Below are 24,133 nucleotides of genomic sequence, written 5' to 3'. Positions count from 1 at the left end.
GCGTCCTCCACGAGGCGCGCCACCTTTCCCAAGAGACCCGCATCGGCTAGAGGATCCTTCCTGCGGAAGTAATCGACCCAAGGTGCCTCCAATTGCCGCGTCACAATCTTCTTCCTCAGCTCCGGTCGGTAGCCGCCACCGAGCAGATCTCCTTCTCCGGCGACCTCCGGACTCCACTGCCACCTCCCTCAGCTCCACCTGATTACTCTGAACCTTTTGGTGATTCTCATCTAGCCTCGCGTGGTCCGAGTCATCCCCACGTCGTTGCTCTTCTCTGCCCGCCACCCACCGGCGTCGAGGTGCTCGCAGCAGTGCTCCTCCACCCCTTCCAACGCCGTTGTCAGATTCGTGATGACCTACTCATTCTTTTGCCGCTCTTTCCTGCCTCTCCTATGCTTTGTATCGCCCCGCCTCCTAGCGTCGCCCTCCGACGCGCCGCACAAGCCCGCGACCAGCAAGATTTCGGCAACGAGAAGCTCAAGCGCCACCTCAGAGTGAAGCGGCCTTGCGCCTTCTAGACACCCCACCCCCTGCCTGGCCTGTGTCGCGCAGGAGACCAACTCCGGCGACGGCAAAGCGTCGGCAAGGCAGTGGCTAGAAGCCGCCGGATTTTTCCTTCCGAAGGTGGACCCACTTGCAAATTAATCATTTCCTCTAATAGTCAAATGGATCATGTTGCTTCAGCCCACATGTCAGTAGCTAGGTCGGCCCCACCAGTCAGGGTTTAACCCTATCCCACACCTCAGCAGCAAATGGTCAAAGCGTCTTGACCGTTAACAGGTGCGCCGTGTGGGTATTTGTGAGCATTTGTCTAAGAAACGAAGGGTAGAAGCGAGCACAGTTTTAAGTCTTGGACAAAACTGAGTAGAACTAAGCAATGGAGAGCATGAAAATAAAAATCCCTATTTTTTCTATAAAGTTGCTCAATTTTAAAAAAAAAGACAAACCTAATACATTTTATATTTAGGAACTGAGAAAGTTTTTTTTTTTGCTCATTTTAGGGTTATTGAACTGTGTCGTGATGAACTTATTTCATAATATGTTGTGAAATGCAAAAGTAGAAATAAGGCTTGTTGTCAAAAGAGAAAATAGACAAAATCCGATTGAAAAACTGGATTGTCATAACGTATGTCAATGCCAAACTCACCCTTATTTGTGGCGCATGATGTCCCGACGATGTGAGAATTAGAGGCTGCCGTTGGTACGTCTATTATTGCTACATCGGGTAGTTAGCATAATAGTCAACGTGCATGCTACTATTGCGTGTGCTTGAGTTTTAGGCAAACCCTGAATTAATACGGTGGAATCACACGAGAGATTTGCGATGCCCGTACCATGATCGCTTTTTCCGATTCGACTAATACTCGCTGCCGTCTGGTCTGTTGTTGCAATCGTGGTGGATGCATTTCCGGCGATGGATTTGAAGACCACTTTGCTGTCTTCCCCAAAAGATTGCTTTGCTCGGTCGGAAACCCCCACGTACGGATGACGCGGCTCGGTTTGCGCAATCTGATGCAGGGTTGCCTGCCCGTTTGGGAATGACGATATAACACCTATCTAATTAATTTCTACTGTAGAACATGTGCCTCCTTTTCTCTCCTTTTTGTATCTGTTGAGAATGAGAGGTTTTAACAGTCTGAACTGCCGTGGCCGCGGTGGAATCTCCTTGACCAAGCTTCCAGTCAGATGTCATATGCTTGTCTTGCAACAGAAAGGCATCCGAACGAACTTACACAGCAGCCAGGCGAGGGCGCTCGGTCAGTGCACTAGTACATCGCCCGTGTCTTTTGACAGAAGGAAGAGTTGGCCAGTGCAGGAAAACACGGCCGTAGCTTTACCCGGGCGTTGAGTTGTCACCTGAACGCCAGTAGGAATTTTCGTTCCCGCGTCATGTATATATATATGCGACCAACGACCTCGGAGTCGACGAGTACGGGGACAGGATCAGGAAGGTAAGATAAAAGTGTCCGTTGTTCCATCCAGGCAGTAATGAGAAGTTGAGCATTGCCTTGTCGAGTACGATTATCGTTCTACCACATTGGATGAAGAAACAATAATGCGGCACCAAACAAATACAACTCGCACGTAGCATCAGCAAGACAAGGATGTAGATTGCGAACAAGAAAAGAATCAATCTATTCCCACCCGATACAATACTACTACATGTCTGTACAAATGACACATGGTCGCATCAGACATTCAAACTTATCTGAGCTTCCCTAACGCGCGCGCACCAAAAGTCCAAAACAAAACTAAAAGAACTTCTCCGTAGTAGTAACAGGAGTAGTACTATTTTACTAGTCTCACATGCTTTCACATTGATCCTAATCCCCACATTTCCGTTGGTCTGACTTAACGCCTCCGCTTTTTGACTTCATTAATCCGGACAATCCCGTTTAACAATCCAGCTGTACCATCGCCGATTACGAGCGTGAAGTTGCAGGAAGCTCCGGAGTCACAGGTTCAAAGCTTCAAATCCAAGAATTTCAAACTTGAAAGCCGGCATTTGGAACTGGTCCTCCACGGCGGGAGCGGCCTCTTTGCAGGAAGTCAGAAGGGCTGGTAGTACGGGCTCCGGCTGAGCCCCTTGGCGTTGGAGAAGAGCCCCACGAGGTCCTGCCGGTACGGCAAGAACGTCCGCCTCGCCGCGCCTGGGGAGGCGGAGCCCTTGGGTGATCCGTAGAACATCCGGTGGCTGGCGGCCACCGTGTCGAGCTCGGTGGCGGCCTTGGCGTTCACGGCGCCTCTCTGGCTCGGCTTCGCCTTGGGCTGATGATCCCTGGCAGGCGACGGCGGCGCGGAGAGGAACCGGAACTTGTCCCTCCCCTCGCTGTGGCTTCGGCCGATGACTAGGAGCTCGCTGACGCGGCGCCAACGCGACAGGGAACCCGTGGATCCGCTCTTCCGCGGCGAGCGCGCTGGCGAGGAAGCCGGCGACGGCGCGCCGGGCGTCCAGACGCAGTAGGTGTCCGGGGACACGCCGTCGAGGTCCGTGGCGTCCGTGGCCGCGGACGACGATGACGACGAGGTCGACCCGACGGACGAGTTCCGCGCCGGCGCGGACTCCTCCAGGAACAGCTTCCCGAGAGGCCTCCGCACCGGCGCGCGCGTTTCGTCGAACACCCGGCCGAAAACCGGGTAGAAGAGTTCGTCCGCCGTGGCGCCGCCCGTGGCAGCGGCAGGGTCCGGCCGGCTCGCGAAGGAGAACTCGAACTCGCCGTCGGACTCGTCGCCGGAATTATTCACGGCCCCGCCGTTTTCTCTGGTGGCGACAGTCGGTTCTTGGCGCAGGCGATCACTGCGCGGCTCTGCTTCCATGTCTTCGTTGCTTGTTTGGCTTTTCCTTTCGTATTCTAGAGGGATCGAAGCTAACTCTAGTTCGTTGGGATAACACACCCAGCGTTTATATAGGGGAGAGAATTTGGGGGTGACCTTCTGGAAGGTCTCGCATTTGGTTAGCTTTGGTGGATGCTTGGGCATGGCCGTGAGACACACGTCACCCGTGAGGCACGCGGTGCTTCGTTTGTTCGTTCGGTCGTTTGCTTGAATTCTGTGTTTCTTCCGGTTCCGTGTGACCCCCTTTCCTTCCGTTAGTTTTTCGGTTTTACACTTGTTTACTTATGATATTTCTGGAAGGACCTTGGCGGCTGCCTAAGTAATACCTTGGCTTGCTTGCTTGTGGAGCAAACAAGCAGGAATTAATTGCAATCGGTTCTGGGATGGCTGGCTTGGATAGGTATCTCGTGCGATGTTGTTTCGTGGCCAATGGAGGAAATTGCACAACCCACTCAAATTTGGTCACCTTGCTGCGGAATACACCCATCAGTCTTTTTTTTGCGAAACACCTGCTATTCATCTAATCCATTGCAAATAAGTCATAATCCAAGTTTTAGCTCATTAATAAGGTTTATGACCGGTGGGGCCCACTTGTCAGTGCCAAGTTGGCAGCTTGGTCTTGCCATCGTGGAGCGGGTCGGGTTCGCGTTGAGTTCTAAATGAAATTTATTTGACATTGTTGATTCAAACTAGCCGGCCTCGATCTATTCTATTTCATGGACACTAAGTTTGAATCAACAATGTCAAGTAAAATTCAATTAGAACTCATCTCAAACCCGACCCGCTCCACACTGGCAAGTCAGAGCTGACAGCTTGGCACTGATGGGTGGGTCCCTTCGGTTAGAAACCTCGTTAACGAGCTAAAACTTGAGTTATGACTTATCTACAACAAATTAGACAAATAGTAAGTGTTTTGCGCAAAAAAGACATGGAGTGGATGTTTTTCGCAACATGGTGATCAAAGTTAAGTGGTTTGTGCAATTTCCTCGGCCAAGGGGGAACCGAATCAAGTTCAGAGGACACGTATGCATCCCCTAAGATACTTGTATCATTATCGCCCCACCGGGTATCTTGAGACTTGCTAGGAAAATACGGACGAGCCTCAGGTGCCGTCCGGCCGATGCCGTAAGCTATTGAGTTCCTTCCCCGTCCTGCGACGTGACATGACGCAAGCACGGCCTCCCTTAAACAATTCTGCACTCTGTTTGGAGTATCACATCATGGCCAAATCACCGGGCATGACCGAAATATCTCGTCTAATCGCGAGTTTTGGGGAACAACCATCCCGGCTTCTTGCGCAGGTGTCGCGTCGTGTCAGCTTGGCGCGAGGCGGTTTGCGTTGCGTTGCACAAGCCGTGAGGTAATGAAGCGGCCGTAATAAGCGTTGGTCTGAACCGTTCCAGGTTTCCCCTTACTTGCCAAGGAAGCCGTCTGCCTATGTGAGTAGTACTACTACAAAGTAATCTTCCAGGAAAAAGAAAGTACAGAGTACCACTGCGTGTGAGCCGTTCCTTCATGGACGCGGCAAACAAGACAACACCATCTGGGAGAGCACAGACAAATTACAGAGTTCGTTGTCCTGACACAAACTCGATGGCAGACAGTTACATCTCCGCGTGAGATCGTGATCAGCAATAAGAGCATCACGTTCATCCGACGCATGCGCGACTTTTCGTCTGTTTGGATAACTTGGATAGCTAAAGATCTCTCCGTGCATGTGCTTTCTCCAATGAATAAATCGTGCTCGTGATATCTTTGAGAATTGAGAGGGCTAATGAATAAAAAGATCAAGTAAGATTAAACTTCCGGATGAAGCGAGCGCGTGTTATGTTTCGTCCTATGCTCATAGCTTGTCGCATTCCCTTCAGTTCATTCTCTCCTGAACAGAAGCATACGTAGTGGCATAGTGCAACTTTTTTTTTGGCACGTTTGTTTTGTTGCATGGTACAACACGGCTCATTTTGACCCTCTATTGCGCTCGGTCCGTCTTAAATCATGAACTATCAAACAGCTTGTATTAAATTCTGAACTTTCTAAACCGTTCAAGAGAAACTTACACCTTTGAAAAAATAGTTTACGAATAATGTTGCCTGCTCTACGTGAACTGGAAAATAAATAGCAAATCAAATCCAAGAAAGCAACTCCAACAACAAACTTCAAATGAGAAAACCCTTATACTCTTTATGAAATCATGGCCCCTCTAACGATGAAATCGTAACCACTCTAACAGTCGGTGGAATTTTCCGATTAACAGAAGGAAGAAAGTAGAATCAATTTTTTTTTCAAGACAAATGGACTTCCATAGTAAAATTACTAAAAATTTGAGATTTTTTAGATGGATCCTTCAAACCGAAAAGGAGAGAGTATTTGTTGGTGCAAGGTCATGTTTTATTATTTTCATTTAGTTTATGGGCCCAATGCCCATTAAACCTAACAGGATGGAGAATAGTTTAATCATGGCTGCCATTCAGTTTTTTGCTTTGACCCTGCCAGAACACTATCCCGATAAATCCGATATAATCCTCATGAGTTGGGTTGAAAATAATGGGTAAGGTTTCGTTTGGCATTCCAGTGAATTATTACAATCTATTTTTTCAAACATATTTCACTATTTTCGTGTTTGACTAACCAATTTTTCTTTATTTTTGTATTTGTTTTTTTCACAACAAATTATAAAATAAGTTCAACGTAGCACAGTTCGGTAATACCAAACTGAGCCTCGGTAAGCAAGCTAGCTCGGACTAAGTGGCGCGGGTCCCATGCAGAACCTTCCATGGGCAGAATGCTAGAGCCTAGCCCTTGCTAGTCACTATCTTTGCATGTTCCAAAGTTATTATTTGTGGAATGGGATTAAAGAATATTCTAATAAGCTTCCCTTCTGCATGAAGACCAGACTGCCTTGCGGGCCAAGCAGCAAAATGTTGCTAGATTCCGACTTCCTAGCAATCGAGCATTGTTTCTATTGGTGGAATCCAGCTTCTGCTTACGGCACCGTCGGTAAGTTTGCCAAGACAATGATGTGACAAAGGAAGAGAGAGAGCGCTTGCACGGAGTAGTATGTTGTACTCCGTATTTATCGATTACGGAGTACAAGTCAAGCACAATACGTTTTAAAAAGAAATAAGTCACGCACCAACTCCAATTTGGAATTGACATCAAACTTCTGTATCCCCTAATATTGGGCAACTTATACTTTTTTGGAGTACTTGTATGTTGTCGTATTGTTAGCTGATGACACTGACACTTTTACTTACAAGTTAACATACAAATTTGTTTTTCTCATGCTCCTAAAGTTGTTAATTTTCTATCTATTCAATACTCTTTGTGTATCAATTGGTACGCCGTTGAGATCAATAAAAGATTCAATTTAAAAAAAACTTACAAAGTAAACATATACGAAATCATTAGAGATGCCATCGTGATCGATTCTTTGCTGCAAACTCACCAAACTGAACTAAATTTCAAACAGTGTCTTAGCATGTAGGAGTACCTTGCAGTTAAACTCCAGCACACGATCAGGTTGCCGCCGGTTTCCTCGTAAGGCTGCCCTGATTTTTCGGACAGGCCGGCTTCCCCCTGCAGAAGCAGCTGCTCTGTTCCTCCTCCACCCATCCAAAAAATGCCAGAGAAAAATAAATCTGACGGAAGGAGGAAACGGAAAAGGCAGAACGACATACTATTACCCTGCGCCCGTCTTCTTCGCAAGGCGAGGCGCACATTCCGTCGTCTCCATTGGCGCGCGCTCCACGTTTGCTTCCATCGGTCTGCCGTGCCAATGCCGTTGTGAGAGCCTGGCTGCCGACCGCGCCGACGCGCCGGATGCGATTCTTGCTTCTCTAGGGGGTCCCAGCTCGGAACGCGTCGGCATCGGTGACGACTCAGTTCGACGCGCGGCTTTAAGATGCCGCGCGTTCGTCTCCTGGAATCGGCCGAGCGCTTGGCCTCCGCGCCCGCCGGGGGTCCGCCGCCGCCCCCGCCGAAGTCGTCAACCTCGCCGCCGCCGCCGCCGCCCTCATCTCCTCCGCCGCCCATACCGTCTCCGCCTCCTCCTTCACCCTCCGGTCAGAACAGCAGCAGTGCGACTTTCGAACAATTTTTGGTAAAGGATCCACCGAAGACGAGCGGATCGCCTCCGCCGGGCAAGTCACCCACACCGTCCCCACCTCCTCCGGTTTCGCCCCCGCCCTCGCCCCCGCAGACAAGCCGGTCACCCTCACCCTCATCTCCCCCGCCATCTTCACCTCCCCAACGCTCGTCTCCGCCGCCTGCGTCACCGACACCACCCGAGGCATCGACATCGGCGTCGCCGCCACCTTCGCAACCAGAGATCCCCGCACCGGCCACCCCGACCCCTCCGTCTCCCTCCGGTGCGGCGTCGGCTTCACCTGGGACGCGCTTTTCTTTGCCGGCCACCACCAGAGGTCAGACGCCGCCAGCTCCAGGGACCCCGTCCCCTCCCTCCACATCACAATTGCTGCCTTCGGGCGTGACAGTGATTATGCCGGCCTCGGGACCTCCTGCCGGCACGTGGCAGAGCCCTCCACATACCAAACCCACGGCCGCGAGTCCACCTCCACCGCCCTTGGCACCTCCATCGGGAGGTTCGGCTATCACCGTGCCAAACGGGGTGCTCGTCGGGGTCGCCGTGGGCGGGTTCCTCATGGCATTGGCCTCGCTCTTCATGGTGGCGTGCGTCACCAACCGGGAGAACAACGACAAACGGCGTCCACCCATGCCCATGCGCAAGAGGACCGTCGTGGTGCCGGCGCGTGGCGTGGCGTCGCCGGAGTACGTGTCGAGCGGGCCGGCGGCGCCGTCGCCGAGCGAGACGGGCTCGTACGACTTCTCCGGGTCCAAGTCGTGGTTCACGTACGACGAGCTGGCGGGCATCACGGGCGGGTTCTCGGCGGAGAACGTCATCGGCGAGGGCGGGTTCGGGAAGGTGTACATGGGCGCGCTGGGCGACGGACGGCGCGTGGCGGTGAAGCAGCTCAAGGTGGGCGGCGGGCAAGGGGAGAAGGAGTTCCGCGCAGAGGTGGAGATCATCAGCCGCATCCACCACAGGCACCTCGTCACGCTCGTCGGCTACTGCGTCACCGAGAACCACCGCCTCCTCGTCTACGAGTTCGTCTGCAACAACACGCTCGAGCACCACCTGCACGGTCGGTCAGCTTCTTGGGCCTACTATACTTCTTGTGCAACGGCGTCTCGTGGGCTCGTGGCGTGATTGGTGCTGTTAATGTGATGTGCAGGGAAAGGACGGCCCGTGATGGATTGGCCGAAGCGGATGAAGATCGCGATCGGATCGGCCCGTGGATTGACATACTTGCACCAAGACTGTAGGTGACAGTTTGTTTTTTTTCCATGCGTCAAGATGGCAATGGGGCCCCGAAACCCGAAAACCCACTGGTTTTTACCCATTAGGGAACGGGTTTGGGTCAAATTCAATCCCCGTGGGTTTGCTCATGGGTCAAAAGTGAAACCCAGCAAGTTTCACGGGTTCAAACCCGGTCCAGCACTCCCTGAACCCGGTACCCGTGAAACCCACGAAAACTCAGTATGCCCCATAAAAATGGTTCGGTACAACCCATATTTCTATCCCAAATGGTGTTGTTATATGTGAGAACTATATGATATTGTTATATGTGTGAAATGGTGGCTAAATTATAATGTTTTGTCTTATCTTGGTGCTAAAACGGGTTGTTTTTCATTTATGTTGCTGCTGCAAATTTGGCTTTATGCTGAAATGGTAGCGGGTTCGGATTCCCCGACGGGGATGAAAAACCCGATTGGGACGGGGCCAGGAGAAAAGTGAAACCCTCGACCGGGGACGGGGACGGGTCTGTGATGAAGGTCGTGGGGACGGGTTTGAACAGCCACTGTCTGGCGGGTTTCGTCCCCGTTGCCATGCGGATTCATGCGTGCGTTCCTCCGTTTCTTTCCCTGCAACTATTCAGTAACCTGTTTCGTTCCCAATTTGGCAGGCCATCCTAGGATTATACATCGGGACATCAAGTCGGCCAACATTCTCATGGATGACGCCTTCGAGGCGAAGGTATATGCACCTAGCACAAATTCATCTTCCATCCATGTAACTGATGATTGATTTCTTGGCTTTGGCAGGTTGCAGATTTTGGTCTTGCTAAGCTGACCAATGATTCTATGACTCATGTCTCCACGCGCGTGATGGGTACATTCGGGTAAGCACCTCGTGCTAATGCAGATTTTTCCGTGGCCCGTCATGATGCATAGAATGAACCCGGCACACAAAAAAAACGGCACAGATTGAGCCGCACCGATCTATCTTGGGTAGTCAGGTTACTACTTATGGGCCTGTCTGGGCCTAATCGAGTCTAGCCAGCCCAAGAAGAGCACGCCCGCTCTATATTTGGCGCGAAAAGAAGGCCATGTTCGCTGAAGTGAAACGACTACTGCCAAATCCGTCTCTTACAAGGTGGCATTGCTACACAGGTACATGGCACCCGAATACGCATCAAGCGGGAAGCTGACCGACAGATCCGACGTGTTTTCGTTCGGGGTGGTGCTCTTGGAGCTTATCACTGGGCGGAAGCCTGTAGATTCGTCTCAACCCCTTGGAGAAGAAAGCTTAGTAGAATGGGTATGTGCACTAAATGCTGTGTCGCGTGAGACGGGAAATTTATAATCTTATCCTGTCTCGTTGCAGACTGGGTAGTAAAGTTGATCATGTTGCCCAATCTGTGCACGTTGCAGGCTCGGCCTGTCCTCGTGGACGCCTTGGAGACGGACGACTTCAGGGAACTCGCTGACCCTGCGCTGGAGTGCAGGTACTCCAAGACCGAGATGAGAAGGATGGTGGAGTCAGCTGCCGCTTGCATTAGGCACTCCGGCACCAAGAGACCGAAGATGGTGCAGGTAAATCAGTAATGCCAGATGAATCGTCTCCACAAGATTTCAGCATCATCCAGCTACCCTTCGTTCCTCTGAGTCGTTCGTGGGATAAAATATGTGTACCGTGGAATCAGGTGTGGCGATCTCTGGACGTGGACAGCAGCTCGACGGATCTGACCAACGGCGTCAAGCTCGGGCATAGCACGGCGTACGAGTCGGGCCAATACTCGGAAGACATCGAGCTCTTCCGGCGGATGGCGTTCGGAAACGACCTCAACACCGCAGAGTACGGCTTCTCCGAGGAAGACGAGCAACAGAGGACAGCAGCCGGACGATGAGACCCATCGAATCAGCAAACTCGGTTCGCCGGCCGGTCAAATCCTGCTGCAAAGCTGCCTCGAACGCCATCGGACACCGAACTCGGGTTATACATATGGAAGGCAGATCAGGAGCTGGCGTGGTCAAGCGCGCCGCGCTGCACGGAAGCGATTCAGCTTGGAGGACAGTTTTCTAAGCTTGGTTGTCTGCGTTGTTGTGTGCAAATGCATGTACCTATGGCTTCAAATAGAGCAAAGCTTTGGCATTTGCAGCTCAACCATGACAACTTTCACCTACGCTACTACAAAACGGTCTATATGCAACGGAACATCAGTAACGGGTCCGTCGCGACCGTTACTGATGAACAACATCAGTGTCGGTCGCGGCCGCGACCGTTACTGATGAACCGAGCAGGCTCTGCCCATCCCCGCCCAGCCACACATCAGTGGCGGTCGCGCGAGGTGACCGCCACTGATAAATAATCATAGCTCGCGAGTTACATCAGTGGTGGTCAGCTAAGAAGCGACCGCCACTGATGAACAATTCATCAGTAACGGTCGGCCGAGCGCGACCGTTACTGATGTGCCAACGATTATCAGTAACGGTCGTGCAAATCCCGACCGACACTGATAATCGTCGCGGTTTAAATACGCTGGGCAGAGCCGCAGCTGGTCGCGCCGCGCGTCATAATGGACCAGTTGCGGCCCCTTCACTTCCGGCGACGGCGAGGTGCTCCCCGACGGCGCCATGGCCGCCGGCGAGCCCCCCCAGGTAGTCCCTCCTCCCTCCCCCTTCCTCCTCTCTCCCCCCACTCCCCCGTGCCGGCGGCGCCGCCTCCATGGCCGGCGGGTGGCCATGGCCGCCGAGCTCCATTTTTCGAGCTCCGGCGGCCGGCGAGCTCCGATTCTCGACCCCGAAGCTTCCCTCTCCCTCCCGATCTCTCTCGCCGGCCTCCAATTTCTCTCCGAAGTTCCCCAATTTCAAATTTTTGAGCTCTGCGGCCGCCGGCCAAAATGCGGCGCCTCCTCGTCGTCGCCCGGAGCTTCCCTCTCGTTTGTGAGCTCTCTCTCCCTCCCGATCTTTCTCGCCGGCCTCCAATTTCTCTCCAAATGTCTATAATTTCAAATCATTAGTTAGCTTCGGTTAATTAACACCTTAATCCCCTTGTCAATGATTAGGCTAACTATTTGTTTTGTTTGTTTTCTTGTGTATTGTGTTGTAGATCGAAGGACCGTTCTTGGATGTACGCCAAGGAAAGAATCAATGCTCGATGGATAACCGAATGGACGGTCTTTTTGGATTGCCGAAATGCTAGATGACCCGTACCTACGGGAGCAGCTGGAGGACCCCGAAGATGAGGCAGAGTCTGCTCAGTTCAAAAAATTGTTGGAGGACGCAAACACACCCTTGTATGATGGAGCTGGCGAAGAAAACCTCGCGTCCTTAACGTTCTGCATCCAACGTTCTGGATGAAAAATGTATGCGACAGCGGGCTGGGGTTGCTGATGAACGTTCCAAAGAAGACGAAAGATGGACCCAATGCACGGAAGGACCTAGAACTCATTTTTATCAGGAAAGAGTTGTGGGGCAAAAATCAAGTGTCGGCAGCCAACAAGAATGGTTTCGTGACGGTGACCACGCGGTGTCGTCTTGCATGTTACAACCTATACAAAGACTAGTTGCATAGGATATGCCAGTGCCTGCAGGGCATTAAAGTCCCATCGAACTACTCGTCGAGCATCAAGCATCTAGTTGACATGAAGAGTCACAAGTTATCTGGCATGAAGTCTCACGACAACCATGTCATACTCACTCAGTTACTTCCAGTCGCAATCAGAGGTATCATGGAGCCGCACGTAAGGGAGACAATCGTGAAGCTTTTTGACTTCTTTGACAGCATCTCACAGAAGTCAATCACCATTAGACGATGCCAGATACTGAAGGATAGGATGATACAGATTCTGTGCGAGCTCGAGATGTTCTTCCCTCCATCATTCTTCGATATCATGGTCCATCTAATGATCCACATATGCGATGAGATCTTGTCCCTAGCATGTGATGAAATTTGTATGCATGTGATGAAATTATGTGTGAAATTTGTATGAATGTGATGAATTTTTTGAAATTTGTATGCATGTGATGAAATTATGTGTGAAATTTGTACTAGAGAAATGCATGAATTATGTGATGAAATTATGTGTGAAACCATCACTGATGATCACCCACACATCAGTAACGGTCGGTAGCTTTTCCGCCCGTTACTTATGTAATCACATCAGTAACGGTTGCTAAGCCTCCCGCCCGTTACTGATGTGTGGGTGATCATCAGTAACGGTCGCGCGGTTACGCGACCGCCACTGATGTGGGTCGGCATATAAAAGCGAGCGGCTGAAACCCTAGCCCGTCACTTTCCTCGCCTGGGCATCGCTTTCCTAGCAGACCAACTGTGGGCCGTTGCTTTCCCCGGGCGAAGCCCTGCCGGTATTTCGTGGCGCCGCCGCCTCCGTCCCCGAGCCCGCGCCGCCCCGAGCCTGACGCCGCGCCGTCTTCCTCCGTGCCCTGAGCCCGACGCCGCCGCCGTCCCCGAGCCCGCGCCGTCTTCCTCAGCCGTCTTCCTCCTCCCCGAGCGCCGCCACCGGCGTCCTTGCCGTTGACCCCGAGCCCGAGCGCCGTCTCCCTCCTCCCCGAGCGCCGCCACCACGCCGCCGTCGACCCCGAGCCCGAGCCCAAGCCCGAGCACCCCGCGTCGTCCTCGCCCGAGCGCCGCCACCCCGCGCCGCCGTCTCCCTCCTCCCCGAGCGCGCGCCGCCGTCTCCCTCAACCACAGGTGCGCACCTCTGCCTCCTTCTCCTCTGCCTCCCTCCCTCTCCTTTGATTTAGGGTTAGGATTTAGGATTAGGGTTAGCAGTGTAGTTTCTTGTTAATTTAGGGTTAGGATTTAGGGTTAGGGTTAGCATTGTAGTTTCTTGCTGTAAATTCAAATCATTGTAGTTTCTTGCTGTTAATTCAAATCATTTAGCTTGGTCCAAGCAGTGGACATTGGGTTTTAATGTGGTATTCTTGTTCGTTTGGCCCAATTACTGCTGCTGTATAGGTGTTTATTGATCTTGCACCTGTGGTTTATTGATCTTGCTGCTGTATAGGTGTTGGTTAGTACAATTTTATAGCTGCGAAGAAATACATGCTGTTGTATAGCTGCGAAGAAATACATGCCATTTTAGGTGTTTTAAATGCTACACATATATTAGATGCTGTCATAGATACATGCTGTCATATATAAGATGTTGTCATATATGCTATACATGATATGGATCTTATATGTGAATTGTGGGCCCGACCATCGTGTCGGGTTGTTGGAGAAGGGGCCGGCCATCGTGCCGAGGGGGTACATATGCGAGTGTGTTTTTTATGCAAGTTTCGAGCTCCTAGTAGAGAAAATTAGCTAGTTTTTTTAGCATATACAGGTCATTCCGAAATTTTCGGCCGATATATATTTGATGGTTTTGATGGCATAGGTACGAAATGGGCAAGAGTAGCCAGAAACCAGTTCTTGATCGGGAGGAGGTAGATCGTGTCGATGAAGAGTCTTCATCGGGAGAGCAAATTGCCAGCTCTGGCTCAGGTAGCTCTCATTCAGAAGAGCGCAACAACGAGCGACGGGTGGAAGAAAGTAACCCGCAACCTTCTGAAACCCCCGCTAAGAAGCAAAGGAAGAAGACGCCGAGGGGGAGCCACGACTTGAAGGAGTTCTGTTACGTGGTCACCCGGCACTGTGAGAGAGGCCGTCTGGAGTCGCCTGAGAGGGCACAGAAGGCCTTCGCAATGACCTGTGGAGCCGTTGCATGCAAGTATTGCAAGATCACCGACGAGTGGAGTGACATCTCCCAAGTCGTTAGAGACACGTGCATCGTGGACGTTGCAAGGAGGTTCCAAGTCACCGACGAGTGGCGCGAGCGATTCCTAGCGGCCATCAACATAGCAGTCCGCAATGGACTTGCTAATTGGAAAACCACCGCTAGAAAGTGGATGGACAAACCCTATGAGATCATCAAGAAGAAATGGCCGTCGGTAACTGATGAGGCCGAATGGGAAAAGTTCAAGAAGGAATCGTCTGACCCTGCCTTCATTGCGAAGAGTGAACGCATGAGGGCGCTGCGCTTGTTGAACCACAGGCTAGGGAGTGCAGGGAAAGAGGGGAAGAAGAAGGTTTGGCGCAAGCAGGACCGAATTCTCGAGGCGGCAGGCAGGGTGCCTCTAGTGCATGACATGCTGGAGGACCAACGTGCTAGAGAATATGCACGTCAGCACACGACACCCGAGGAGTGGGCGGGCATTGAGCCAATGCCGCCGCCTGTTAAAATTTTTACGGTAAGGGTTCATGTGCATTTAGTTGTTTTTGGCGTTAATTATGACACTCCTGATCCATATAGACTCACGTCCTGTCTTATATGATAACAGGAAAATGCCCACAAATGGGAGGAGAGCAAGAGGTCAGAAACCTTCGACAACTCCATGCAGAGCAAGAGTTGGGAGTCGGCTGTGACCGCCGGCTTGCAAAAGGCGGAGCACATGGGCCGTGTTCTAGGAGAAGGCGAAGAGGCCTGCTGGGATGATTATTTCCCGCCTGCTCCGAAGCGAAGCAGGGTCCAGAAAAATCTCTCCGCTTCTTCTGAGACAATAGAACAAGCTAAGGCGGAGGCGCGAGAGCAGGCATCTATCGTGTCTCAAGAGGTGTCGGGGGAATATGCAGTGCAAGCCGTCCATCATTTGGTGTCGGCATTGGCCAAAGACCACTCTGCCCTTGGTGCCATACTCGGGGGAGGAGTGGAAGGTTTGAGGAACCTCCTTCCTCCTCTTCCTCCTCTTCCCCCGCTGAAGAGCAGCGCCGCCTCCGACACACGTATGGAGGACGAAGACACTTACACCCCAGGTTACAGCCCGGCTCCTAGCATGGACAACCCCCCCGCTAGCCAACCTTCCCCAAGTGAGGGCAGCCGGGATAACGATCCGGGTCCGAGCGACAACATCCTTGTAAGCAATCTTTTCAAACTCTTTTTCACTCCTTACCTTCATGAATAAAGATCTTAAACACATATGCCTTCTTCTTGTTACGCGCAGGCACCGATGAAGTGTCATATCCACGTTGACAAGTCTAGGAAGCCTGTAGGCGCCATTGGCCACCTGATGCCCAGACAATCACCGCCACTGGTGCACGGCATTCTCATGAACGACGCACAAGTGAGTGTGATGGTGGACTCCGTCGTCGAGGAGCATCGGGATTATGCTATCCTGCTAGCTTTGGAGGAAGGCATGGATATCCTAGGCGGTTGTCCAAACTACCGAATTATGTGGCCTAGGAGCTTGGTATCTCTCTACAATTAGCGCCGGCCCTCTATGACTCCATCTCCCTCCGCCCACAAAGGTACTTCTCATTCACCGCTCGGCCTTTCCCTTAGGATACTTCCTCCTGTCGATGCCGGTGGAGATGAAGAGCGGGCAATGTCAATGTCGATGCCTGAAGAGCGGAGATGAAGACACACGCACACTCTACCCCAGTGAGCACCTCCGAAAGACAGAGCCGATAGATCTTGAGGGATTGACGAAGTCACCGCAAACGTCTCACTGTCGACGTACGTCACCTACCACTGAAAGAATAGCGCCGGTTAATTTTGGAATAATCCAGGGAAATATGACACCCATCTGATCCACCACAAGGAACCAAATCACCTGAGTTAGGCTCAGTTCACGCTTCTTCTATGACTTTGAAGTCATTCCCTGGCCGTTCTCGGGAAGATTTTGCGGTCCAAGTACGTTTAATGCTCACGGCTTCTCATCTTTTTAGATGGGTGATTCAAGTGGCTTTTTGAAACCTTTGAAGGTAGTCAAGTTCGTGCAGGGGTACGAGTGGCGATGCTGGCGCTCTAGTCTAATTGCAGTTCTTTTGTTGAAACTTGGAGAATATTTCGCGTTGCAAAGATTGATCATACCATGGAGAATATGTTTTCGAGAGATTTCATTGTAATTCTTAGTCATAAGGGTTACTTTGTAATTCCTTGTGTCTATGATCCGAAGCATTTTACCTGTAATGACAGGTAATTCTAAAAAAAAAACATAGGGTTAGACCTGGGCACCCTGGCTGCAAAACCCCAAGCTCGGCAGTAACATGGCGTAGGAATCTCATTCGTGGCGCTGGCATGCCCACAAGTGAATCTGAATTAGTCAATCCATGCATTTGCTCGTGCGATCTACCTTTGTACTCATGAGGTGGAATACCATTGATCTGGTCACGCTTAGGCGAAGTCTTGGAGGTAGCCCCCATGGTTTAATTCTGGAGGATACCATGGTGGTTTCAATCAGAGTCATGGTGACCCGATGGTGGCTTAACATCGTTTCGTTCATAGTCACTGGTCGGATCTGGAAACGACACATGTCTCCTCTTGTTGGTGAGGTGTCTCTGTGCTGATATTTGGTCTTAATTAGCTTCCAAGATGAAAGTCCATAACCTAGTCTTTAGTCAGATAGTTCTAACAACTTTGGTGTGCATGTAGTCTACTTCTTAAAGAGGTTTATTCGGAACAACAGTGACTTAGACATAGCTGATTTTCTGTCATTACTGACCACGATGCAAGTACTCAATGGTCAACTCTCAAGTCGAGAAACATCTCTTGATGTGGTTGTTGAGTTGTGGGTGCATGACTACCTTCAGCAAGTTTCAAATTTTTGTCTCACAGTTTACTAAGGGGTTTCCATAAAAAAAAGTCAACTCCTAAGTCAATGTTTCAGCTTTGTTTGATGAAGTATCTTCTTTGTATACCCGAGAATAGAGAGACCGAGGTATTGAATTTCCTTAGGGAAAGAAATTCTAGCTAGATGAGCTGCGTGATTTCCAGTTTCAGAAAATAAAATAGTCTCCTGATTATCCACGAACATCCCGAGTGATGTTTACACGTAAGGTCTCATTTGGCAGCCCGGTATTTTGGCGAAAACACGTGTATGTTACCAGTCCAGTTTAAGACACTGAAATCCACTCGACGACTCATTTGGCAATTGGGTTTGTACTAGTGTCGGCCCGGGTAAAAAGTCAGAAAACACGTGGAATCAAGGGGTATTTGAGACGCGAGCCTACCTCGGGTTTTTTACTCTCCTCAGATCGCAGCCAAGGCGGGCTCGCCAACCACACAGCAGCACACGCAGCTCGCTCCTGCCGGCGACTCCGTGGAGAATATGGGGTCCATACTGTACGTCCGCTACTTCTCTGCTCCGCCGGGTCGCGTTTACTCTCATGTCCATACCAACTTCATTCTTTCCGGCCAGAGCACCGCCCTCTCCCTCGCCGGATCGCTGCCAAGGTTCATCAGAAAGCGTCAGCCCACCAAAGCTGTAGCTTGAATCATTTTTGTCCTGAAGCACTTATGTCTCACGTGAAAGCTTGTACATGCTCGTGTTGTGGGCATAAACCTTGATACAATCTTGTTGCGGACTCATGTGAGAGCTTCTACATGCTGGTACATGCTCGTGTTGTGGGCATTGCAACTAGCTTGCTTGCTGTCAGTTTGTGCTGAAGTTGCAACCAAATTAACCATGTGTGCCAAACGAGGGGATCGGATGAGACTATTAAAGTGGAGAGAGTATTGGGGCGGAAGAAAAATATTGGGTTAATGAAGTGTTTTCACCCAATTCCCCTGTGTATAATATCCAATAATACATTATAAATCACTACGACCAAACGAGGCCTAAGCGGTGAAGACGCGTCCATGTTCAGAGACTGCCGCAAGTGATGCATCTAGAGTCTTGGACCGACTGCTTGCTTCCAAGTTGCAACAGTCAAAGGGGGACCCGGACGCATGTACTGAACACTGATTGGGTTGGATCTCCGAATGCAAAGATCTCCGGTACGGAGTAGTATTTAGTTTTTGATGAAAGAATAGCAGGGGCAATGTCTTTGCATTACGACGAGGAAATGTCACGAAACAAGGAACGTGCTCCGAAAGAGAGACTCCGAAAGTGCGAGGACTAGAAGCTAGGAAAGGAAAATAGAAAAGGCTCCGAATCTGCCCTTGCAGTTCGGTTGTATAAAACCTCCTAAGGATGAATGTTGTTTCCTTACTCAGTTACCATTACGATGGCGTTGGTCAACATTACTCATCCGACAGTGACTTTGCAATAATTTAGTACTCCAGTCTACTACGGAGTACTTATCTGAAGTTCTGAGCCATTTGTCTGGGCAATTTCTTTTGAACACTAAGTCGTACTGTACAAGAAAACACAAGAGGACCATAGCAGATTGAGCAAATCAATTAGTCTACGTCTTACGAGAATGTTAGATGTAACTATATCCATCAAACAAATGAAACCAAACGTCGGTTCAGAATCTTGCATGTGAAGGTGCAAAAACTTGAACGGCACCCCAAGTAAATCTGGGTGACGGCGATCACCAAGTCAGGATAAGCTTTTGCCTGGTATCTTCCTAGGTGCATCCGACAGCGAGAGCTCAATTATTTTGGTCTACAAATACACGGCTCTCTTCTTGGTAACTCTGAAAGTTGCCGGGCGTGCCTCCTTGCCATTCTTGCTTTATACGGAGTCTCCACCATCCTCGTAAGATAACCACCCCAAAAAGGTAGCACGGCTACTGTTGTTGTCACAAGAAGATCAGCGTAAGGGGCGCATCAATGGCTATGAAAGACGAGCAGCAGCCGCCGCTGCACATCCTGTTCTTCCCGTTCCTCGCCCACGGCCACCTCATTCCGATCGCCGACATGGCCGCACTCTTTGCCGCTCGCGGCGTCCGGTGCACCATCCTTACCACGCCCGTCAACGCTGCCATCATCCGCTCAGTCATTGACCGGGCCAACGACGCTTCCCGGCAAGGCACCGGCTTCCCAGAGATTGAGATCTCTGTCGTGCCTTTCCCTGATGTCGGGCTCCCGGCGGGCGTCGAGAACGGCATGGCCCTTACATCCCGGGGCGACCGTGACAAGTTCTACGAAGCGGTGAAGCTTCTCCGAGAGCCGTTCGACAGGTTCTTGGCTGTGCACTCCCACTTCGACGCCGTGGTCTCCGACAGCTTCTTCAGTTGGTCCGTCGATGCCGCCGCGGAGCACGGCATCCCGCGCCTGGGATTCCTCGGCACCAGCATGTTCGCGCGGTCCTGCAGCGACAGCATGCTTCGGAACAACCCGCTGGAGACTGCCCCCGACGAACCCGACGCCCTCGTTGCCCTGCCGGGGCTGCCGCACCGCGTCGAGCTCAGGCGGAGCCAGATGATGGACCCCAAAAAGCTGCCGGACCACTGGGAATTCTTCCAGAGCGTCAACGCCGCGGACCAGAGGAGCTTCGGCGAGCTGTTCAACAGCTTCCACGAGCTCGAGCCCGAGTATGTCGAGCACTACCACACGACCCTCGGTCGCCGCACGTGGCTCGTCGGGCCGGTCGGGCTAGCCAGCAAGGACATGGCCGCGAGAGGCACAAACACTCTCTCGCCAGACGCCGACAGTTGCCTGCGGTGGCTTGACACCAAGGACGCCAACTCCGTGGTGTACGTCTCGTTCGGCACGCTCACCAGTTTCTCTACAGGGGAGCTGCGAGAGCTCGCCCGCGGCCTCCATCTCTCCGGCAAGAATTTCGTGTGGGTGCTCCGTGGCGCGGGCGCCGAGTCCTCAGAATGGATGCCTGAAGACTTCGCCGAGCTGATGGAACGCGGCGAACGCGGCTTCATCGTCCGGGGATGGGCGCCGCAGATGCTCATCCTGAACCACGCCGCCCTCGGCGGCTTCGTGACGCACTGTGGATGGAACTCGACGCTGGAGGCCGTGAGCGCCGGCGTGCCGATGGTCACCTGGCCGCGGTACGCAGATCAGTTCAACAACGAGATGCTCATCGTGGAGGTGCTCAAGGTGGGTGTCAGCATCGGCGCCAAGGACTATGCGTCGTCTGTGGAGACACACGAGGTGATCGGCGGTGAGGTGATCGCTGAATCCATCAGCAGATTGATGGGTAACACCGAGGAGGGCGACGCGATACAGAAGAAGGCCAAGGACCTCGGTGTTAAGGCAAGATCCGCGGTGGAGAACGGTGGTTCCTCGTACAATGATGTTGGGCGGCTGATGGAGGAGTTAATGGCCCGCAGGAGTTCAGCCAAGGTGGAGAGGGCCCGGACGGCTGATGGATTATGATCCGACAACTGATTCAAGCTGCGGTTGCCGTCGCAACTGATAATTGCCTGCTCCCTCCCTCCTCTCCTGCCCCATACAAAGGGCTCTCTAATGAGGGTACTTAGAGTCTCTTTTTTAATTTTTGACTGAGGTGGAATAAAAAGGCCAAGATGTGGTATCCTGCATAAGTAACAACCTTGACACAAGTATCAAGAATATGAGAAGATAGTTTAATGAACAAATGAGTGACATGTGGAATCCTGACACGCGACTGGGCGACTAGGCGACTAGGGCTTCCTCCGCCGGCGCCACTCCGACGACGGCGTCCACCTCACGCAGGCCGCCACTTCGGCCCCGGCGGCCCCCTCCCGACTCCTCCCCTCCCTCCCCCGTCGCCTCCCTCCTCCCCTCCCGTCCTTCCCCTTTCCCCTGCCCCCCTCCCTAATGGCCTCCTCTTCCCATGCGTCGACCATGGAGTGACGGTGGAGGGCGGCAAGTCCGTCGTCCGATGAGGAGGGCTCGGCGCAGTCCTACTGCGAGGTTCTCCACAGTGGGAGCCCGCCGGTGGGGGGGCTGCTCTTAGGGAGGGCCTCCCGTGGTGTGCGCGCCACCTGTTTGACGAATTGCCTCCTTGGTAGTTCGGTCCGAACAGGGCACGTCGGCTGTTGTTTTTGCTGTGGCTGGGGAGGGCTGGACCCTCAAGACCAACAGGAAGAAGCGGAGCCGCGTCCAGGCCCCCTTGCCGGCCTCGACGGTGCGCCAGGACCTGCCGGCCGAGCTTGCCGGCCTATGCTTCAACTGCCTCGCCGGCGACCATGTCGCGGCCTTCTGCCCCAATCCTACGAAGTGCCTCCACTGCAAGGGCGAGGGACATGTCACGAGGGCCTGCAAGGCGAGGCGTACCCCCTCCCGCTCCCCTCCGGCATCGGCGGCAGCAGTGCGTGGCGCGCCTCCCCTAGGCCCGGCTCTAATCCGTGGTGGGCAGCGTCCGGGGTCGGCGCTTCTTGTGCGGCAGGGGCCGGCTGCCCCGATTCCGGTGGTTGTGGTTGCGGCCCCGGTAGTGGGCGCGGCTGCCCCACCCCCGGCGGCTGTGGTTGCGGCGGTTCTGGCTCCCGTGGCTGTGCCCCCCGCCGGCGGTGCCAGAGGCTCTAGCCCTGCCGCGGGGTGCGGCTTCTCTGTGCCCTTGAGTGGAGACTTGCATCATTCGGAGGACGGTGGCGGTGGATGATGCGAAGGCTGCCTTGGCATGGAGACTGGTGGTCCGGGTGGTCGGGACGCGGCCGCAAGTGCCACTCTCTTCTGTCACGACGGCAATTTGCAGTCGATTCCTGGCGCTGGAAGGTGCTTTCACCACTTACCGGTTTTGGCCGGACGACTTCCTAGTCGTCTTCCGCTCCAAGGCCGTCCGGGATGCCGTTTTGGCGGCCGAGGTGGTGGGAGGGCGTGGCTTCACTCTCAACTTTGCTCCCTAGATCAGGTTTCGCTAAGGCTGTGGGGAGAACCCTCCCGTTCCGTGTGCACTTGGAATTGGAGGGCATTCCACCGCATGCGTGTAGCGACGAGTCGGCGGTGGCGATTCTTGGCTCGTCGTGCAAGGTGGAGCGACTGGGGTCGGAAACGGCCTCTAAGGCCGACTTGGGTCGCTTCAGGGTCTTTGCCTGAACTGCCGACCCGTCGTTGATTCCTCAGGAGAAGATCCTTCAGATCGAGGAGCCTCCGAGCTTCGTGGACGATGAGATGGACTACTTGCTCGTGCCCTAGGAGCAGCTGGTCCCCACGGAGGTCAAGTTTCTTGATTACAGCGTGCTCATTCACCTAATGCAGACCGACGAGGTGGGTGAGCTCACGGACCGCACATCTTCGGATGAGTGGCCATCGGACGACGGGGACAGCGGCCACAACGGGGATCGTCGGCGGATACCTGGATCGGGCCGGGATGCGCAGGGGCCCAGGCGCAACTCCTTCACCTGCTCATGCAGTCGCATGGACTATGATGACTTCGGTGATCGCTCTCAAAGGGAGGAGAGCTACGGTCGCCGCAGGATGGTGGGGGGTGTGGGATTCGCCTCCAGCCCCCTCTCGGCGGAGGCACCGGAGTTCCGACCGGCTCATCTCTACCACGAGTCTGCAGATGAGCCGGTTCTCTCGGGGTCTCCGAAGGTGGAGTCGACGGTGTCGGACGGCTCGGACCCGATGCGGCTTGAGGCTTCCCTCGAGTCTCCGGTGCGGGCCGACGTGGAGGGATCCGGTTCGCCGCCACAAGCTAGTCTGACCCGCTTCCGTTGGGGGAGTGCCCGGACGAGTGTGCTTCCGGCATGGCTAATGACGTGACGGCCATGAGCATGTTCACGGTGAGCTTAACGCCGGTCGGCTCGCCGGCATGGCCGGCGTCGCCCGAGGTTGATTCGAAGGTTGCTGAGCCGTGCCCGGGCGTGGAGGTGACAGACGCCCAGGTGACGAGCGAGGGAAGGGTTGAGCGCTTTAAGGCGCTGACTCGGCGGGCCACGGCCCACATCCTCGCTCGGCCTGCGCCAAGGTGCACGCGGAAGAAGTCGGTTGCGGCCTCCTCTCCCCGTCGCAGTCGCTGGCTTGTTGGGCGGATGGCTTCGCCGGCCGGCGTGAGCAGGCAGCAGCGGGTGCGGATGCACCGCTTGGGCATTGCGAGGGAGGGGGAGCGCATCGGTGAGGAGGCGCTTCAGGCCTACACACAGCTCTTCGCAAAACCCCTCAATCATTCACAGATCTCGGCCATTGTGGCTCTCTTTGGCTGGGAGCATGAGTCCCTGCCGCTTGAGGAAGCTGGCGATGGGGTGATAGTTGGTTGACTCCTCCTGGGGTGGTTGGCCTTGGGCCGTGGATTGTGGGCTCGACAATGTCAGAGAGCCGAATGTAAGCCTGTTGGTGTGGAGTGTGCGTGGCCTTAATTCACTGGCCAAACGCACGGCTGTGAGACAAGTGGTAGCTTCTTCTGGAGCTAATGTAATAGGACTTCAAGAAACTAAATTAAGCGTTATTTCTCTATACCTTGTGGCTGAGTGTCTCAGACCGGGGTTTGATTCCTTTGCGTACCTTCCGGCGGAGGGGACACTTGGGGCATCCTGGTGGCATGGAAGAGTGTGGAGGTGTCCCTCACTAATCCGCATATCACCGAGAACGCCGTCACGCTTTGTGTGAAGGCGGGTGCGCAGGATGGCTGGTGGTTGACTGGGGTTTACGGACCACAAAGTGATGACGACAAAAGCTACTCTTTTTAGAGGAGCTTAGGGACATCAGGGATATCCATGCCGGGCCATGGGTTCTTGCAGGGGATTTCAACTCGATTGTGGATCCTAGCGACAAGAACAATGAGAACATCAACCGGCGGATGATGGGCAAGTTCCGGCGTGCTATCAGGGAGCTGGAGCTGAAGGAGTTGTACCTTAATGGTTGTCGATACACGTGGTCGAACGAGCGTG

The 24,133-nt window shown here is 53.1% G+C and overlaps 4 protein-coding genes across 5 annotated transcripts; 3 read left to right on the top strand and 1 right to left on the bottom strand.

Annotated features, from left to right (window-relative positions):
* Positions 1-2,091: 2,091 nt before the first annotated feature.
* LOC100822333 lies at positions 2,092-3,398 on the bottom strand. The gene has a single exon (XM_003569378.4). The coding sequence runs from the start codon at positions 3,316-3,318 to the stop codon at positions 2,551-2,553; it is 768 nt and encodes a 255-aa protein (XP_003569426.1). The 5' UTR covers positions 3,319-3,398; the 3' UTR covers positions 2,092-2,550.
* A 3,356-nt stretch (positions 3,399-6,754) lies between these two features.
* On the top strand, positions 6,755-10,820 carry LOC100833993 (proline-rich receptor-like protein kinase PERK13). Of its 2 annotated transcripts, none has more exons than XM_014898258.2 (7): positions 6,755-8,498; positions 8,589-8,675; positions 9,321-9,391; positions 9,460-9,536; positions 9,808-9,955; positions 10,069-10,230; positions 10,341-10,820. In XM_014898258.2, exons 1-7 carry the CDS (start codon positions 7,238-7,240, stop codon positions 10,542-10,544), a joined length of 2,010 nt encoding a protein of 669 aa, XP_014753744.1. In that variant the 5' UTR covers positions 6,755-7,237; the 3' UTR covers positions 10,545-10,820. The 2 variants fall into 2 exon arrangements, with proteins under 2 accessions (XP_014753744.1, XP_024314095.1); XM_024458327.1 differs by having other exon boundaries at positions 10,143-10,230; positions 10,341-10,478.
* An 8,227-nt stretch (positions 10,821-19,047) lies between these two features.
* Positions 19,048-20,920, top strand: LOC100822029 (scopoletin glucosyltransferase). Its single transcript, XM_003569377.4, has one exon. The coding sequence runs from the start codon at positions 19,197-19,199 to the stop codon at positions 20,697-20,699; it is 1,503 nt and encodes a 500-aa protein (XP_003569425.1). The 5' UTR covers positions 19,048-19,196; the 3' UTR covers positions 20,700-20,920.
* Positions 20,921-21,186: 266 nt separating this feature from the next.
* LOC106866082 (actin cytoskeleton-regulatory complex protein PAN1-like) lies at positions 21,187-21,906 on the top strand. Its single transcript, XM_014898633.1, has 2 exons — positions 21,187-21,228; positions 21,331-21,906. Exons 1-2 carry the CDS (start codon positions 21,187-21,189, stop codon positions 21,904-21,906), a joined length of 618 nt encoding a protein of 205 aa, XP_014754119.1.
* Positions 21,907-24,133: the final 2,227 nt, after the last annotated feature.

This window comes from Brachypodium distachyon, chromosome 2 (genome assembly GCF_000005505.3).
Source record: "Brachypodium distachyon strain Bd21 chromosome 2, Brachypodium_distachyon_v3.0, whole genome shotgun sequence".
NCBI classification, from domain to species: Eukaryota; Viridiplantae; Streptophyta; class Magnoliopsida; order Poales; family Poaceae; genus Brachypodium; species Brachypodium distachyon.
This window is presented reverse-complemented; position numbering and strand designations above follow the sequence as displayed.

Excerpts from the sequence above, each read along its gene's own strand:
- LOC100822333 (XM_003569378.4), bottom strand. The coding sequence starts at position 3,318 with ATGGAAGCAGAGCCGCGCAGTGATCGCCTGCGCCAAGAACCGACTGTC.
- LOC100833993 (XM_014898258.2), top strand. The coding sequence starts at position 7,238 with ATGCCGCGCGTTCGTCTCCTGGAATCGGCCGAGCGCTTGGCCTCCGCG. Across the intron at positions 8,676-9,320 it reads GACATACTTGCACCAAGACT|GCCATCCTAGGATTATACAT; the intron begins GTAGGTGACAGT and ends CCAATTTGGCAG. Across the intron at positions 10,231-10,340 it reads AGAGACCGAAGATGGTGCAG|GTGTGGCGATCTCTGGACGT; the intron begins GTAAATCAGTAA and ends CCGTGGAATCAG.
- LOC100822029 (XM_003569377.4), top strand. The coding sequence starts at position 19,197 with ATGGCTATGAAAGACGAGCAGCAGCCGCCGCTGCACATCCTGTTCTTC.
- LOC106866082 (XM_014898633.1), top strand. The coding sequence starts at position 21,187 with ATGAGGAGGGCTCGGCGCAGTCCTACTGCGAGGTTCTCCACA. Across the intron at positions 21,229-21,330 it reads CTACTGCGAGGTTCTCCACA|GGCACGTCGGCTGTTGTTTT; the intron begins GTGGGAGCCCGC and ends CGGTCCGAACAG.